The 19846-nt window shown below is 38.2% G+C and overlaps 1 protein-coding gene across 1 annotated transcript in view; it reads right to left on the reverse strand.

Moving 5' to 3' along the window:
* Nucleotides 1–331: 331 nt before the first annotated feature.
* MICU2 (mitochondrial calcium uptake 2) overlaps nt 332–19846 on the reverse strand; it is a 112259-nt gene continuing 92744 nt past the window's right edge. The window contains exons 6-12 of the mRNA XM_056133041.1: nt 19191–19273; nt 9818–9877; nt 8153–8250; nt 7207–7378; nt 5240–5348; nt 4497–4654; nt 332–2326 (exon numbers count right to left, since the gene is read on the reverse strand). Of these exons, the coding sequence (XP_055989016.1) occupies nt 2225–2326; nt 4497–4654; nt 5240–5348; nt 7207–7378; nt 8153–8250; nt 9818–9877; nt 19191–19273 (782 nt within the window). The 3' untranslated portion in view covers nt 332–2224. The remainder of the gene's footprint in view (nt 2327–4496; nt 4655–5239; nt 5349–7206; nt 7379–8152; nt 8251–9817; nt 9878–19190; nt 19274–19846) is intronic.

Consider the following 19846-nt stretch of genomic DNA (forward strand, 5'->3'; position numbering starts at 1 on the left):
TTTTTTGCTCACCAAGTTTGGTGGGCTTCTATGCATCTTCCCCCCTGGGTATGCTGTGCTCCTGCTGTGCTTAGGGTGAATCTTTGTAGTTAGCCCCTCTGGGACTCTGAAGAAGTAGGCTGGAAATTTCTCTTTTTTTCCTTTCTATCAAATGGAGACATCCAGAAAGAAACTGGGCTTAGGAACTCAGGGGAGAGAACAGAAGCTAGAAACATAAAGGAAAAGGGAGAAAAGACTGAAGAAGATTCCCACACTTCATGATCTCCGCAGATACCCCATCTCCCCACGTTCTCCCCAAAGAAACAAAAAATACAAACTAACCATAAAAATATTAGGAGATTCAATAATTTATTTAATAAAATTCAGTAAAGCAAATAATTTAAGATTTACATTTCATTAGGTGGATGTCTGCCTGCTTACTTCACATTAGGGAAAGGAGACACTGGTAAATCTACTCGTCTTATTTAATACAGATGCTTATCCACACACTTTCAAAGGGAGATTAGACTGCTTTGCAGAAATCACATGTTACTGACAAACACAAATTACTCATTCTATGCATTTTTGAAGTTGTAGAACATATTCTCTGGGCTCTGACAACTTGAAAATTGTATCCTCAATCCCCTTGGTTGCTTTTAAGAAGGTCAACTCTTCTCTTCTCTAACATTTCTCTGCTTTAAAAAAAATCTTCATATGTATTAGATGTCGTACATGATTTATGGCTAGTTTTCAGTTTTCTCCTTTAGATTAAATAACCCATGGGAGAAGAAGCCACCTGTTTAAATTTACCATGAGCACTCAGCACTGAGCAAGTACCTGGTATATTGACTGACTTCTCACTTTCCTCCCATAATCCTCCACCTACCTATCCCTTGTTTTCTTCTTTTCTTTCTTCTCGTCTTTCCTTTTTCTTTCCTTTTATTTAAGCAAGTTTTTGTTCGATGCTTTTTAGAAACCTGGGAACTGGTTTCTAAAAAGAAATTTAGATAGATGACTAAAGCACTGTTTCTAGATAGATAGATGACTAAAGTACTGTTTCTAGTCCTGATTTGACAGTTTAGGAAAGAAACTTTTTATGCAAATAGTCAAGCGCTATCTAAAACTTTGGAAGACAGGATGGAAGTATCTTGGGTCAGGAGAAGCAATTATATGAGGACATGGGATACAGAGGGAAGTGTAGAGAAATATGAAGAATACATGGTGCACAGTGGGAAAATGGAAAACGAGAATGGTCAAATGGTGCATCAGTGCCAGATAGAGCTGGAAAAAGTTAGGGTGAGCCTGAGAAGACAAGAAATAATTCTACTATCTGGTCTTTATCCATAAGGGGTATCTTGACAGACATGTGAGGGAAGTTAGCTAATATTTCTTTGGAAAAAAAAGAAATGATGGATGATGCTCTTTTTGCATTTACCCCTTTCTCTTGGTTTGGTTTCGCAATAAATGAAACAAAAAGTTACTTCTAAAATAATAAATTTTAAATTAATTTACATTTTACAGTCAGCACAAAATACTTAAGAAACTGGAATAAGGCACCTACCACTTGTTACTCAAGCATTTCGTTATTAGTGAGGAAATAAATAACCTTATTATTTTAAAGACATTTAATTCGTTGAAATAAAATATGTAAGAAGTTTATGAGGTATAAGATACATACTGAAAAAAACTGAAATTAAAAAAAATGTAATTGGCTCTATTGGGACTTGTGGAATAGATACTGGACTTGCATATCAATTACTTTTTTCATCATGCAGTTTACCCTTGCAAAGAATTGTGCTATTGTGTTTTTTTTTTTTAACAATAATCATGTTTTTTTTTTTTTTTTTTTTACAGTTGTAGATTTTGTGCTACTGTGTTTAAAAAGTTAGTAAGGGGGTCAGGGAGACAACTCAGTAGGCTGGAGCAGGTGGGATCCTGGGTTTGATCCTGGGCACTGCATGGGGAGTAGCCAGTCCCTAGCACTGCTGGGCATTAACCCTCCCCACCCCCTGCCCTGCAACCTAGGTTTCCTACCTTATCAAAATACAAAGTGTTACTTTATTTCTAGGCCTTCTGACAGAATCTATTATCTGTTTTCAGAGATCCTACTAAAATTACTGAATAGAAAACAAACACAAGATATCGTTATATTATAAAAGAAGTCAACAAAGATTTTGAGAATAATTTGGTACTGAAGAAACAGATTTTGGCACTTGCAGCAATAGAATCCGCACACCATTACTTCCTAAAGACCTTGTCCGGCTTGCCTCCAGACTTCTTTCACCCCTTTAATACTTTCTCTTTTCACGCATTTCCAGTATTCCTGTGCGCTTGCTTGTTGTGGCACCTGTGACACAAAAGTCAGAATCACGGAATCGTCCTCTTTAGGGCTGGGCATGGCTTCACATCTATTTTACTACTGTTCATTTTCTAGACTTCTATGAAAAGTATTTGAGGTGAATTACTGTGAAAGATAACTAGAACAGAACTGTAAAATAGGGATAAAATATTAAAGAAAAAAGATTTGAAAGTGATATGACTCCCCCCCCCCCCCAAAGAAAACACACTTTTGGTGGTGGTTTTTGAGCCATAACTGGCTGTGCTCAGGGCTTAATCTTGGCTGCTCTGGGCTCAGGGATCACTCCTGGTGGTGATCTGGAGACTGTGTGTGGTGCCAGGGAACTGCAGTTGACTGTGCAAAGCAAGTGCCTTAACTTAACCCTGTATTATCTTAGGTCTCAAGGATATCTTCAAGGGAACTAAAAAAATGGAAGGCAAACTAAGATTGTGGGACTGGGGATTCCTCCGTAAGATAATAACAAGGGCGTGATAATCATCTTTAATATATTGGCTTTAAAATGTTGGTGCTCCAAGCATTGTCAGAGGTGACACTCTCTGCAAAAGGTAATTATTTCATAACATTTTAATTTTATAATTATTTTGTAACACTTCCCTTCTGGGGGGTGGACTTTTAGCTAAGTCTAATAAAAATGACAAGCCTGGGTCAGAGCTGAGGTTCAGTGCATACAGCACTTGCTTTCTACGTGTGAGGCCCTAGCTTTGATCCCCTGTATGTTCCCCAAGCACTGCTGGGCGTCACTCTAGAACCCGGAGTTGGGAGTAGCCTCCCATCACCAGCCCCCAGAGAGGCCACCAATCCTTCTCCCCCCCAAAACCACAAGCTTAAAATTTTGGTTTAGCTGAAATAATAAAGAAACAATAGATTACAATATATTTGATGAGATGACTCAAGGAGAAATAATATAACATTAGTAAAGGGCGTGGTGCCATGTGGCTGTTAAAGTGTTGTGTGATTATTAGCTCTCTCAGCTAAAGGGGAAAGTTCAGGGTTAGAGAAGATTTTCATCCTGAGGCCCATGATAGCACAGCCACACAGGAATCAGGCACACGGAAACAAAATCCTATTCTACAATACTCTTTTCACATATAATGATCAATAGCTTTTCTTTTGTTTTTTGTTTTTGTTTCGTTTTTGTTTGGGGGGGGCCACATCCAGTGGTTCTCAGGAATTACTCCTGGCTCTGCACTCAGGGATTACTCCTGGCAGTGCTTGGGGGGCTTTATGGGATGCTGGGGATAAAACCTGGGTTGGCTGCATGCAAGGCCAACACCCTACCTGCTGTGCTACGGCTCTGCCCCTATTTAATAGCTCTTTTCTTTTATGTCTGAGAAATGGTAAAGAGGTTTCTGGTAATATAGGTTAACTATACAGGCTGGTTTGATCTCTAAGGAGTATGTTTATTAACTCCAGGCATCACATGATTACAAAGTTTTAAAACACATTTGATAATGAAGATTTTATCTTGATTTTCTCTAAGTAATGTCTGTAGCTGGATATAATTTGCTTTTCTAAATAGTTTCATTTTACGAACCTACTGTAATTTCCCCGTCATTCTTCTGCCATGCAGTTCTATGGGCTCTAGTTTTCAACTGTAGACTGCAGATTCCAATTTAGACAAAATTTTGAGTTTTGATTACTTCTACAGGCAATTGACCAAAGTGTGAATTTGAGTTAACAAAGACCAATATGTGAATTTGAATAATGACAATAGCTAATATTAAGCCATTGTTCTAAAATTTTTGCCTTTAATTCTCAAACAATTCTTTCTGGCAAATTCAATTGGCTTGCTCAACATGAAGCTCAGAAAAATTTAAGTGTGGCAGTTTACTGGTGTCAGAATGGGGATTTGAATGAAAGTGTAGTAACCACAGAGCCCAAAGTGAATCCTAGGTGATGATTTCTGATCAGATTAAATTCTGACTAAATTCTAGGGGTGGTTTTTGTTTAGAGTCACAATGAGGGGAAAAAAAGCAAAATAACACTGGATTCTGTAAGTTAAGAGATGTTTCATTGATGGCTATAGTTCCAGCTTACAGTTTCCTAATAAACGACAGAAGCTCTACTTAAAACTATACATTTGCTCAGATGTCAGGTTTAACACCATTCATTTAATTACACACAACAACAGCTTATTTAAAAAGTCAAAATCTGTTACCCATAAACCACGATGCATCCTGTTTTTTAACACCCCAAGAAACTCTTCATGACTGAGACATTCATCACCATCCAAGTCGAAGATCTTGAAGACAGTGTCTAAAATATTGTTTGAGAGCTCCTGCCCTGTGGCTACTTTCACGGCTCTTTTAAACTCAGCTAAAAAACGAAGCAGAAAACAATTCACCTACCACATGCAACAGTCCAAGCAAAATCAAAGCTTTGTTATTTGAAAATTAGGGCCATCTACATTTTAATTTTGGCAGACAAAAAACAAAATATGAATCAGAATTTTGACTAATAATGACATAAAAGTAAACATATTACTAAGTAGGTTATTTTATACTAATCAATGTTTAAATGCAAATATTTAAAAAAGGAAAAGCAAATATACTTGTTAATGCTATTTTGTATATAGTATACTTATATAAATGCATTCTAGTGTATTTTTTGGGGGGAATGACTTGGCCACACCCAGGTATAATCAGGGACTGGCTCTGTCTGGGGGGCCATATGGGATGCCAGGGATTGAACTGGTTGCCTGCAAGGCAAGCATCCCTGTACTATCTCTCTGATCCTTTAACATACCTGGATACTAGAATAGCCAGACACTTATTGTTTAGAATTGGCCTCTTAATTTCTGTCACCCAGGTAAATCTACAGATGGGTGGTTGAAAACCACTGATGTAATTAAAGTACAGTTTATAGATGACAAAAATGAAATAAGTCAAACAAACAACTTACCTAGTCTCACAGGGCGATGAGCTAAACTAAACATCTGCATGGCAATAGCGAAATCCTCCAAGTGGTTTGTAAAATTGCAAAATGACTTGAACTCATCCAAACTAATGCTCTAACAAAATAAGGAAAGTAAGTTTCATTCAATTTTGTAAATACATTATTCTTACGTTTGGGATGCAGAATAATACCAGAATTACAGATTTGAGTGATTAAGATGGTGTGGCTGTATAGACTCTACCCTATCTTCCTGGGACCCTGGTGTTGTGTAGGTCAAGAAAATGTGTGTGTGGGTTCATCTGGGTGTTAGCGAACTACTGCTTTCAGTCACCAACTGCAGGTGCTGAAAGGCTGGAAATGACTATGGCTGAATGAACTGTGTCTCCACAAAATCTATACGTTGAAGCCCAGATGCCAGTGTATCTAGAGATGAAATGGTTAGGCAGGTGACTGAAGCTGAATGAGGTCACAGAAAGGGCCCGAATCCAACATGGATGTCCTGGTCGGGAAGAAGCACCCCAGCACTCTCATTAGCCATGGAGCAGAGAAAAGGCTAAGTGAGGACACGGTGCCTGCAAGTCAGGAACAAGATATTACCCACAGCCAACCCCGCTGGCACCCTGATTTCCAGAACTGTAAAAAAGTAAACATATTATTTAACTCAACCAATCTGTGTTTGTTATGGCAGCCTCAGGAGATTAAGACATTTTGTTAAGTAATCCATTTCCTAAAAAGGCTTTTTTTTTTTTTTTTTAAGTGGTCACACCACTGGGTTTTGGAGTTAGGTGAATCTAGACTGAAATTCAGTTCTGACCTTTACTATGTCTAAGGCCTTTGTTTTTCTAAGTCTTAGAAAAGTAATCCTCAGGGACTAAGGAATTTAATAGAACAATAAGGATTTTAAACTTTGGCCTATTTGATGGAAAAAAAATCTATACTTTAAAAACAAAACAAAAAGTGAAAAAAAAATCCCATTTTTAATGAAAATACAAAAATTTTTAATTTGAAAATAAATTCTTAGCTGCCTGAAAATTTTTTTTTTACTGATCTCTACACATATAATCACAATTTGTCGCTTTCTTTCAAAGTTTTATACTCTTGTTAATTTGCAGTAAATGGCTATGATTTCGAGAACAGAAATTAACAGTGGGACTAATGAAAATTATTGATTACTGACTTAATTACAGATACAAAAGTCATAATTTCTATAATGTTTATAATAATTGGAACTCAGGTAATAGTTTTTCATCAGAAAATGGTATATAGAAAGCATTAATAAAATATGTAAATAAATAATAGAGGACAGCTTTGTTTTGGTTTATTAGCTCTAATTTGGAAATTATTTTAATTATATATTTAATTTTTAGCCGCAGTAGGATAAGTCAATAGTCATATGGAGGGAAAAATAAGGGTAAATTTCTGCCTCATTTATTAATAAATAATAAATTGCAGGCGGATCAAAGAATTCAAGAGAAAAGTGAAACTAAGTTGTTGTGCATATCCCTGTATCTACATTCAGTTCTTGCCCAGTGTGATCATTTCCAACTATTCAGTACTGCAAACCTCAATGTCCCAAAAAGGCAGGGGGTGGGGGAAAGAGAGAGGAGACAGGAGACAGGAGACAGGAGACAGGAGAGAGAGAGAGAGAGAGAGAGAGAGAGAAAGAGAGAGAGAGAGACAGAGAGAGAGACAGAGAGAGAGAGAGAGAGAGAGAGAAAGAGAGAGAAAGAATCTGCCATAGACAGGCTGTGGGTGGGGCGTAGGGTGATAGGAGAGAAATTGGGGACACTGGTGCTAGGAAGACTGGTGGAGGAATGCGTGCTGGAACACTGTCTGACTGAAACCTAATCATAAACAGTTTTGTAAGGGTCTATCTCACAGTGATGAAATGAAAAAAAATAAACTAAATAAATATACATGAATACTTGGAAACAAGAATACCTATCACAACCAGAGCAAAAAGACACGCATACCTCTGCTGCTGACAACTTTTCTCTCACATTTTTCCAATAGATGTCTTTGTTTTCAGTGTTAGTGAAAAAAAGAAGCCACTCTGCAAAGTCTTCTTTTCTCATGAAACTCAAACCTTTAGAAAACTGCAGGAATTCCATTTCTTGAACCTCTACTTGTAAACTTTCCATAAACCTTAAAGTTAAAATATGAAACTGATAAAAATAACTAGGAACATTCAATCTTAATCTTGTATAAGGTATTGCAAAAATACTTTCAGCATCACCCACTGAAGTGTTTGTCTCTTGATATAGTGAAATAAGTTTTCACAAATATTTTTCATATACCAAAATTGAACAATATAATAAAGGGTGTTACATCAAAAGCTTATATTTACTTATACCTTTAACTAAGTAAAAAATGTCTCCACTAGCTTAAACATTAAGATAATAAAAGGTACTGTGCTTGGTATGGGCTGGAGCGATAGCAATGGGCTGGAGCGATTGCACAGCGGTAGGGCGTTTGCCTTGCACGCAGCCAACATGGCCGACTCGAGTTCGATTCCTCCGCCCCTCTCGGAGAGCCCGGCAAGCTACCGAGAGTATCTCGCCCGCACAGCAGAGCCTGGCATATTCGATATGCCAGACACAGTAACAACAAAGTCTCCAATGGAGACGTTACTGGGCCCGCTCGAGCAAATCGATGATCAATGGGAGGGCCTTTACCTTTTTACCTTTTACTGTGCTTGGTAAAACAGTTTTCTCTTAAAAGGTCATATACATATGTGTGTATATATATCTATGTACATATTTATAATAGTAGTATAACTATTTCATAGCATTTATTATTAGAGACAAATATAACATAGAACTCTCATATAGTATTTTTTATGGTCTGTAGTTCCAGAAAATGAATATACTTGTTTAATTCCTACCTATGAAACTTCCCTAAAAAAAAATTTGTATTTACCTTCGAAATTCTCGATAATGAAGTTTTCTTTTTCCTTTTTCCCCAAAAAAACGCAACTGAAGAGTTGTATTAATTTTAGGTTCTTTAATTGTAGATTCCTTAAAATGAATTACACAATAATTATCAATTATAAACAAGAAAAAAAGTGTCTCCTGGAGCCTGGAACTCAGGACAATGTTCACAGAAGATTCTTGAAACAACAATAAGAAGGTAGAAAATATGTGCTCACTGTCGCTTAAGTGGGACAAACAAAGACGGGAAACTCTGATAGTCTATGTCTGAAATGCTCTTCCTAATTATGACAGAGAATCTCATTAAAAGTAATGATGCACATTCAAAGGTGCTTTCTTCTTTAAGTCTCTAATCAGGACCCAATAGCCTAGAGGGCTGGAAAGCCTGCTTTGCATACTGGGGGGCCCAGGTTTGATTCCCACTACCCCATGGTCCTCTGAGCACCACCAAGAATGACCTTTAAGCAGTAAGCAAGAGGGAGCTCTTGTGTACTTCTAGGTGTGGTCCCCAAACCAAAATTTAAAAAAGCATCACTCTAATCAGAAATCAACAAAAATTACACATAGAACTGCTCAATAATTTAGTTATTATTGGCAATAACTAAAGGACAAAGGGAGGTAGACAGTTAAGACACAGATTTTGAAAAAAGCAGTTGGAGAAAGAAGCTCTACTCATGTGCTGGGTGTTCTGGTATACCTACCCAGAACCTGACTTCTTCACAACAGCAGTAGAGGGGCAGAGGAGGTGGCCTAGTGCGTGGCAAGTGCTGTACCAGCTGTATTATTGCTCTTGGACCACAAATTTGTTTATTTTTTGGGAATAAAGTTGCCAATATTTATAAAAAAAATTAGAAGTGATCATAAATCTTGACCCAGCAAATTTCTGGGATGTTATCCTTCAGACACATGTATAAAATGATCTAATCACAGGGTGACTACAGTATTGATTTGTAAAATCAAGACTAAATAAAATGATTTCAAAAGGGAAATTGGTCCATCCAGACAATGAACTACTATTAACCTATTTAAAAGATTTTTGAGAACATCAGATCTGTTAAGTAAAAAGGGGGTTGGGGTGGAGAGAGTATAGCAGATAGGGTGCTTGCTTTGCATAGTCAGCCTGGTATAATCTCTGGCACTATATATTGTCTCCCAGACCCCACCAGGAGTGATCTGAGTGCAGAGCCAGGTGTAAGCCTTGAGCAGCACTGAGTGTGGTTGAAAAACAACAACAACAACAACAACAACAACAACAACAACAAATCCCCCCCCAAAAAAAAAATTAAAAGGGAAGTGTGGCTCACTGTGTAGCATACTCTACCTCTTCTATGAAAGGGTAAAAATATAGAGTGCGATGAGTTACTTATTCTCAGGTACAAACTGTCGCTGGAAGAACACACAGGAACTGTAGTACTCAATTCTCATTTCTTAGAGAGAACAGGATGAATGGCAGGAAAATTCTGCCCTATATATATATATTCTCTTAAAAATTTTTTAAAGTTTGGACCATATAAATGTAACACATATATTTTAAACATTTAGAAAATTTAAGGTTCTGATAATTTCCCAAATTTTTAGAAACACTTATTTTAACACACATAATAGCAACCACTGTAAATATCATATTAGGAAATAATAGTTAATTTGCATTTACCTCACATTCTAGTTCAGTTCTTGTCTTTATGTCATCTTGCTTACTCAAGATCTTCTGCAGCTAAAAAAGATTGCAAATATAAATTTAAATATGTGTCTACTTGATTTTACAGAACAATGAAAAACATGCTAAACATTTATTAAAATATACACATACACTATTTCTTAAATATACATTTTCCCATCTAATTTCTAATATCTTTTTTTTACTGGCTCATGGAAATAAATATACAAGTATTAATGTTATGATTTTTAAGGTTAGATTTTTCTCCAAAGAAATCTATTTTGCTGAATATATGCATAACCTAGAGGAATCACTCTATAAAAAACAGCATGATAATTTTCATTCTTCTCAAAAGAATTTTAGTTCACAACACATTGTATCATTGAGAATTTAAAGCCACATTTTATTTTTTAAATTTAATTAATTTTTTGCTTTTTGGGAGATTTTGTTGTTACTGTGTTTGGCATATCGAATACTTCACGGGGAGCTTGCCAGGCTCTGCCGTGCGGGCGAGATACTCTCGGTAGCCTGCCGGGCTCTCCGAGAGGGGCGGAGGAATCGAATTCGGGTTGGCCATGTTGGCTGCGTGCAAGGCAAACGCCCTACCGCTGTGCTATCGTGCTCAGGAGTGAATCCTGGCTCTGTACTCAGGAATTACTTCTGGTGGTGCTTGGGGGAACATATGGGATGCTGGGGATCAAACCCTAGTTGCCCACATTCAAAGCAAACACCCTACACACTGTACTATCACTCCAGTCCCCAAAGCCACATTTTAAAGTACATACCACTTAAAAAGTTATTTTTTATCATATGAATGGTCTCTCTTTCCCCTTTAAGGACTTATTAAGCAATAGAAGAATATAGACACACATTTCAACTAATCATAAATTTGTACCTGATACCAAGCACAGTGAAAAACCTACCTACCTTTTAGACTAATCTGTACCAATCCTCAAATGGAAAGCAAATTAAAAAAAAATACAAGTTTTAATTAAATGTAGACAAAGCCTCCAACTATGGTTTCAAATAAATTAGTTAAGCCTTCTACATGTTTTTCTAGGCTATTCTAATTAAATTCCGAATTATAATTTAGGTGAATTCTATTATGTTTGTTCTAAGCAGTAGATTCTAGTTCTCTAAATCCCCCAGAACTTTTCAATACAATCTTTCATACATAATCCAGAAAAAAAAAATTGAACAGTTTTCTATTTGTATTTTATTTTTTGAGTTGAAAACCCAATAATAAAATATTCAATTCAATACAAACATTTCTTTGTTTACTGCATTTTATCTTAAAATTTTTATTGTAAAAAACTTCTAGTAAAGAGAATGCTTTAAAAAGACATATGTTCTGTTTGCCACTCAATGCCTCTTTTGCAGACCACAACACCCAGAAGGAGAGAGAGAACACAGGGGATTGCCCTGCCACAGAGGCAGGGGGGGATGGGGGATGGGGGTGGGGGGGATATTATCCATGGTGGTGGAAAATGGGCACTGGTGGAGGGATGGGTATCTGATCATTGTATAATCAAAACCCAAGCACAAAAAATTGTAAATCTACAACTGTACCTCATGGTGTTTCACTAATAAAAAAAAAAAAGAAAAAGACATATGTTCACATTTAAACATACAGCTTCAATAATTATTACTATTCTCCCATTCAAGACTAATACATATTTTTGCCTGTTCTTATTTCTTTTACAAAATTATAGCAATTTGTAGCTTTTTAGGGAAAATTTACATACAATGAAATGTATGAATCTGAGTCATACAATTTTAACAAATGTAGCATACTCAAGTAGCATACATTTCTGTCCATGATGGAATAAGAACATTTTCATTTTCTTAATTTTTTTTTCTGCTCCTCCTAGTCAATCCTTTTGCTCAGCATCCCGGGGGAGTAGAATCGCAGTTCTGATTTTTCCTCCAATCTAATTAGTTTCACTAGGCTTAGAAATCCAAATAAATGATGTGAAATAGTGCACACTCTTGCATCTTCCTTCTTTCACTCAGCATGTCAGTTTTGAGATTTAGGTAAGGTTTCTTTCTATATCAGTAGTCTGTCCTTTTTATTACTGACTTATATCCTACTGAATAAATATTCATTTAGTCACCTATTGACGGAGCAGTGCACTCTCTCCAGATATTATAAATCAAATTACCATAACTCCTTTCTTTTTTTCTAGCTTTACTGAGGTACATATGAAATATAAAAAAAGTACACATGATTTCATATATATATATATTTGATGAACTTGGACATGTGCATACATGACCATAATCTATGTAGTAAACTATCAGTCACCTCAAAATTTTGTCTTTTCTGATTTATTTTTTGAAGACTTCCCCAGGCCATTAGGACCACACCTTGGGTGCAGTGGGGGGTGTGGTGCTGGAGATTGAACCCGGGGCCCAACACATTCCAGATATGTGCTTGAATCTTTGTTTTCACTCCCTGGCCCTGATATTTTTTCAGTAATAAGAATATTTACTTTCGGGTCACGCTCGGCAATGTACATGGTTACTCCTGGCTCTGCACTCAGGAATTATTCCTGGCGGTGCTCGGGGTGCCATATGGGATGCTGGGAATCGAACCTGGGTTGGCTGTGTGCAAGGCAAACACCCTACCCACTGTGCTATTGCTCCAGCCCCAGCAATAAGAATATTTGGCCGAGATGTACCCTTAACAAGTATATAAGCACACAACACTGTAAAATTAATTATATGCACTATGTTATGCAGAAGATATCAATATCACAAGCTTTTCTGCACAACCCTTTTATGTGAACATGTGTTTTAATATTTCCCTTGGACAAATACATGCTGCTTCCTGAGCAGTTTTTTGGGGCCCTGGGACTCCTCACACACTTGGCCTATCAGACCGGATGGTGGTTCAGCGTTTGGGCCAGAGGATATGAAGCATCCCTGCAGCAATGATTCAGATCCACATCCAGCAATGCTGGGCAGTCCAGGGCGATGCCAGGCGGTGCCTGAGATTCCGAGTAGGACCCTGGCACATGCTCTGACAGACCATCAAGCTCCCGACACCCTTGTTTCTGATTTACGGGAAATGTGGTCAGTATTTCTTTAAGGGCACAGTGCTATTAAAAATATCTGAAATACCCTTTATACGACTGAAGTTCTTTCCATTCTACTGTTGATTTTTAGGATAGTGCTTATCTCATTAACTGCTCTGACTGAATCTACTGGTCTGTTCATGTTGATTGCTCCTTTACATTGAGAATACGAGGGACTGCACTGATTTGTGACCCTGACTTTCTACATGTCTTCAATAAATTTCACTTGTGGTTGTGGGACTTTTTGTATTTTGTTCTATCTTAGTAGGTGTTTTTGATCTTTGTTCATGAGGAGAATTGTTCTATAATCTACTTTTCTTATTGGGTCTGTAATAAATTTTACATTATGCACATGCTAGTCTAATAGTAAGAAAAGTGTTCATTTTCTTATAATTTTTGAGTTTGTACAAATACAAAATTATTCCTTCCTTAAATGCTGAATGTAATTTGCCAGTTAAACCATCTGGAGCTGGGTATTTCTTTTTGGGAAAGTTTCTGATAACAAATTCAATTTCTTTGATAAGAGGTCATTCAGACTACTATCCCATCTCTTCTTAATTTTGTTTTTTAAGGCATCTGTCTTATTCATCTGAGTTATCAAATTTCCAGTCAGATGATAATCAGATATTGACAATATTCAATGTTTATCTTTCTGATATTATTTGTGGCAACATCTCTTTCTCATTCCTAATATTGGCAATTTGTGTCCTCTCTTTCCCTAAGCTTTTGTGGAGAATATATTTACAAAATCTTTTTCATTATAAGAAATTTAATACAATTGTTATATGATTCACAATGTTACTGGGCCCGCTTGAGCAAATCAATGAACAACGGGAGGACAGTGACAGTTATATGATTCACATAATCTTATTGTCAGAGTCAAAATAACAAAACAAAAAAATAAACAGGCTCAATTCACTGAAATAAAAATTTCAAGGCACGATTATTACAATACTGGTATTTCAGAATTTTGAACAGGGATTAATACTGCAGTCTATCGAGTGCTCAGTGCCAGATAAAGCTTATTATTTCAAACATTTCAGACTGGATTGAGGAAAGGGGTGTAGCAGATTCTAGCATTCTTGAAAGAATATAGAGCTGTACACTGAGCTCTGTAATATGTAACTCTGTAATACGTAATATGTAGCTCTGTAATATGTAACCATATGAAAAGGCATGAATACTCAAGTATTCTCTATGGTAAAAGGTCTGGTCTATAATACATTTTCACAAACAGCTTTACATGGAACTGATTCATGACAGCAGAGTAGGAAGTTACTACTTAAATTCATATTAATCTCTATTTTTAATTTTAGGCTGAAAATGAAGGTAAGTGTATAAAGTCAATTTAATTTTGCTTTCAGGACCATAATAGTTCAAATTCTGAAACAATAATATTTTTCCTTAGGGCTGGAGAAACTGTACAGCAGCTAGGGTGGCTGTCATGAACATGAATGATCTGGGTTTGATCCCTGGCACCCCATATGGTTCCTGAGTACCTCCAGGAGTAATTCCTGAGTGCAGAGCTAGGAGCATTAGTGGGTGTGAAACAGCACCCCCCAAAAAAAACAAACTAAAAACAACTCATGTTAAATTGAAGAAAAATTATTATACTTAGGATTTGCATTTATTTACTAATTATTCTATTTAATAATTATTCTATTTACTAAAAATTCCAGTAGGCGGGGGTCACACCCACCAACTGGCCCCCTGGCGCTGTGTAATCCCATCAATGGCCAAGACTCAGAGACTATAAAAACCAGCTCCCGGAAGAGAACAGTGCAGTCTCCTGCTCCTGCGCCTGACTGTCCTCGCTCGCTGGGACCCCTTGGAGGGGAGCGGGTTGAGCTTTCCTCCCCGCCCCGACCAGGGCTCCGGCAGCCAAAGACCTCCAGGACCAGCCACCACCATGCTGAGACCACTCTCTGCACACATGAAGGTACTGGCAGAGGGACAAAGTCACGCGGGTTCCGGGGCCGAGATCTCCAAGCCTACCCGGATTTGGGCCGAGCATCCTCCACCCAGATCCTCCAAATTCCAGTAGGCGGGGGTCACACCCACCAACTGGCCCCCTGGCGCCGTGTAATCCCATCAATGGCCAAGACTCAGAGACTATAAAAACCAGCTCCCGGGAATGCGGCCGCGCGACATCTTATTATCTCATTCCTACTTTGGACAAACTGGCAGGCTACCGAATGTAGCCTGCCCACACGGCAGAGTCTGGCAAACTCCCCGTGGCATACCCAATATGCCAAATACCAGTAACAATGATGGGTCTCATTCTCCTAAAGAGCCTTGAATATAATCTCAGGGCTAGGATGGAGACGTTACTGGGGCCTGCTCGAGGCAATCGACGAATAACAGGATGATTTGTGACTAATTATTCTATAGGTATATTTAGCATGATAAAGTAATAACACAGCATTACTTGGAGAATGGTATTAAGGCATTATGAAATAACCACTTAAGTCAAATTTCTACTAGTAAATAAAACAGCTATTAATCTACTATTTAAAGAAGCTGCACTGGTCTCTTGCCCTTTCCTCAGTGAGCAGCTCTGTCTCCTCGTGGACTCCAGACACCCAGGGACACAGACTTCCTTTGCTCTGGCCCACAGGAGTATCTAAAGGCTTTGGGAAGGACCTGGCCCACTGATGCCGCCCTGTTCCACCCAAAGAACAACTAGATCATCTCTCAGCTTCCCCAGAATCGAGCTGCTGCTAATGTGGCTGGGTGAGTCTTTCCTCCTTTGTACCTCACAGAGGCACATGTGGGATTCCTACATTGAACCTAAAGACTCTGGGTGGCATGGCTGCCCCAACCACACTGAGCTAATCATAACTTAATCCTAGTTCCAATCACCTTTCCCCTCAAAAAATATGCAAAAACAGCCATGGTAGAAAGAAATCACAGAACCCTAAATTACAGCTGGAGGAGAAGCAGGGCCATTGTAACTTCCCTGGAACCCTCACAGGAAACAAGAAATGGAGAAGCATGAGGTCATAAATGAGTAAACTACAATCAGACGTGATAGAACTGAAGAGCATGGTAGGTGAAATAAAAAACTCAATATAAGGCGTTGGGTGCAGAGTAACAGCAACTGAAGAAAAATCAGTGAGCTCCAAGACGGGATGCAGGAAAACTCTTAAAAAAAATTGGAAAATGGGCAAAAGTCTCAAAACAAATGAATAGTACATGAGAGAACCACAGGATGAGTTCAAGAAGAAAAAATAAAAGAATTATCAAAGTCCCTAATGAAGAGGAAGGTGATTTTAATGAAGAATCTTAGACAAAGAAATCATAGCCAAGAAGCTCCCAGAGCTGAGGAGCAAAGTGCCCAGATTCAAGAGGCCCAAATTTGGTTCCCATCCAAAAATCCAAAAGAGACCTGAATAAAAATACTCTAAGAGAATCAGAATAACAAAAGCCAAAGAAATAAAGAAACCACACTAAATCCCTAAAATTGCCAGAGACGGTTCCGAGGTTTAGGCTTCTGCATGAGATAGATGGGGCACCACATGGTCCCCCAATCATAGTTTCATATAAATGGATTCATATGGTATGTGTGCGTGCATGTGTGTGTGTATGTGTGTGTGTGTGTATGACAATACATATATTGTTTCACTCAGATTCATTCATGATATATTTATCAATAGTTTGTTTCTTTGACTTGCTGAGCAGTATTCTACTTTCTACTGTGTGAATACACTTGCTGATGGACATTTTGATTGTTTCAATTTTTATGAATGCATCTTCTATAAATATTCATATACATATGTGTAAACATATTTTTATTTTTACTAAACACAGGGACAGAATTACTAGCTAATAGGTAATGTATATATGTCTCCATCTGCAATATAAAAGCTTCAATTGCTTCACTTGGCAAAGGCTTCTCATAAAAAAGTCATAAATTATTTATGTATTCATCTTTAGTTTCTGAAGGACTGTGTGCTAAGTTCAAGTCTATCTTGAAATTAGCATACAGATGTGCTAAATTTTTTTTTTAACATAGGAGTACTGCCACTGATTAAGAAGTGGGCATGTACTCCACATTATCATTATTCTTTTAAACTGAGTAACCCTGAGATAGTTACAAAGCTTTCATGTTCAAGATTCAGCTGTACAATGATCAAACACCCTTCCCTTCACCAGTGCACACTTTCCACCACCAGTGTCCCCAGTATATCCCTCTGCCCCATCCCAGTCCTCACCCTGCCTCCATGGTAGGCAATTTCCCCAATACTCTCTCTCTACTTTTGCGCATTATGTTTTGCTCGAATTTTTCCATTACCATTCAAGCCTGCCTGCCAGGGATAGATGCTAGATCATTTATTGTCCATTGCTCATTTTGAATATCGTGGGTCCCGCGGCTGTGCACTTATGGAATCCTAGATTGCAAATGGTTGTGTTCCAGAGACATTTCTGTGGGGCACTAACCCATTTTGCAATTCAGTTGGGCGTCTCTGGGCAAGGGCTGTTGGTGCACTAAGATGGTGTCTGGAGGCACATTGTGGAGGTGACAGTTGGGCCAATGAGTAGGCGGGGAACCAGGGAGGGAAAGCCTGGCATCTCTGCCACCATGCAGCATAGAGATTTAATCCTGGAACCTGCATACCTGGGCCTTGCTTGTGGAAGCTCTTGGTCACAGGAACTCCATCTGGAGTAGGTAGGGAGACTGCACCGGGTCCATCTCAGGTACCCCAGTGAAATTGGCTCGGTATGAGGCCCAGAGAGATCTCCGGCTCTGTGGTGTCTGCTGGGACTTGCTGCTGTGTTGCTGCTGTGTCTCTCTGGATTTTGATCTCTTTCGAGATTTATTTATGGGTCCTTGAGGAAAGGCCAGTAATAGAGTTTACAAGATGGTGCTGGAGTTGTTCATGGGGGTGACTGCCAGTGCTTCCATGTGTATTGGGAAGTAGGGGGAGGTAGCCCATCCCAACTCCATGAAAGCCTGGAGATTTCAGTCACAAAACCCACATACCCATTTTTTTAGCAGATTATACCTTGGTGAGGTCCGTGCTGAGACGGTGGGGTCAGGTTGGGGGTACGGTGGCGATTTTAGATTGCAGAGGCAAGCAGCTTGGGCAGGCACAGGCCAACTTGCCCCCATCTGATTTACCCCAGTCTGTTCTGTGGCTTTTGATCTCTTTCAAGATTTATTTATGGGTCTCTGAAATAAGGCCAATAAATGAGCTTCATAGCTGAGCCAGAGGTGGTTTGTGGGTGTGGCTCCCACATACCTAACTTTTGGCTGTTTAATTTCTTGGTAAACTTGGTTCCAAGTTGTTGGGGTCTGGCCAAAGGCACAGCGGCAATTCTGAGGTGTCAGGAAGTCTGCAGGCACCATCAGGCTGCTGATGCATTAACCCTGCAGGTACAGGTTGACCCTGTTGGCGGCACCATATCCCCTATGCTAAATTTTTTATAGCTATTTTATAGTGATAGATGTGCTATTTACGTCACATTTTTTTCCTCGTAAAGTATTCTAATAGATTAAAGATTGCTTAAATAGATTCATAGCCAATGTTTTATGCACACTTAAGTGTTGTCTTTTTCTCAAATATTACCACTACTTTTATTGGAATGGAGTGAAAGTTCCTTGTTGGAAAGATTCTTGTTGGATAAAGTTATGTATTGGGATTATATAATTATGTAATTTAAATATTTTTCAGCTTTTGGAATATCAGCCCTGGCAAATTTCTAGAAAATTTGAATGAATTGTGGCTTTAAAATATTTTCCTTCTTTATAAGGTGGAATGGGAAGAGTAATTATCTTTGAAGTTCTTTGTATTATATCATCTCTTGCCAAAATCAAAAATAAAAACTTCAAAAAATGTTGCTATTGAAGATCTGGAGAAAGAGTTATGGATGCTTTTCATGTGGCCAACCCTGGTGTGATCTATGGCAACACATGGTTCTCTGAGAACTGCAAGGATTCAGAACTGCTGGGGTGGCCCAGTCACCCTCAGCACTCCAGGGCTTGAGCAGCACCACACCCTTGGGTTCCATTGGCAGTGCAAGCCTGCCTGGCTATGAGTCATCAGAATGAGCCCCCAGGTTGCCCCCGGCCTCCAATGTAGTGGCTAAACTCACTTTCTTTGAATATAATAACTTGTTCTTTAATGGTTTTCTTAAGGTTATATTATAAAAGTTTAATATTTTGAAACACACAAATGATTTCCTGATAACTCATATATAAGCAGAGGATATAATTTTCATTTTTAATGGAATTGTAAATCACAGAAGCTTCCAGATGCTTCATGTAAAAAAAAAAATCAGAATTTACTTACCTTAAAAAATTCCTTTTTCTCAACCATCTCATCACCATCTGTATCCAGCATTTTAAAAGCAACATGAAAACCAGAATGGGGTTCTATAATCAAGTAGAAATAAACGATTGTTCATGAAATGCAAATTATTTCCAGACATGAATGTTCTTAAATTTGAAACAGCCAACAGAAATTATATGAGTAAATGTTTAAGCTGAGGGGAGAAAAAAAAGAATCTCTTTGGATGATATAATTTTCCGAGAAAGATATAATTCCTTTCTCATCAAAACAAATTGGGAAGAAAAATTTTTTTAGGTAAATTTTTTTCTCTATCATATATACTTCAACTACTCTCCTTTTCTCCTTGGTTTCTGGGCTACATCTAGTGCTCAGGGTTCACCCCTGGCTCTGGACTCAGGGTGCACTCCTGCTGGTACTTGGGGATGGTATGGGTGTTAGGGATTGAACCCAGGTGGGTTGCATGTGCTTTCCCTCATGTGTTATCAGTACAGCTCCACTTTTCTATATTATGATAGGAAAGAGACAGACTATTTTTCATATTGATTAATATTCATTAGTCTCCTTTCTCAGACAAGGTTTTTGAAACACACTTCTAATTTTACTTATTGAAATAAAATTCCTCTTTCCTTCTCTGCTGTTGTTGCAAATGACAAAAG

The sequence above is a fragment of the Sorex fumeus genome, unplaced genomic scaffold, assembly GCF_029834395.1.
Source record: "Sorex fumeus unplaced genomic scaffold, SorFum_2.1 ptg000095l, whole genome shotgun sequence".
Lineage (NCBI taxonomy): Eukaryota > Metazoa > Chordata > Mammalia > Eulipotyphla > Soricidae > Sorex > Sorex fumeus.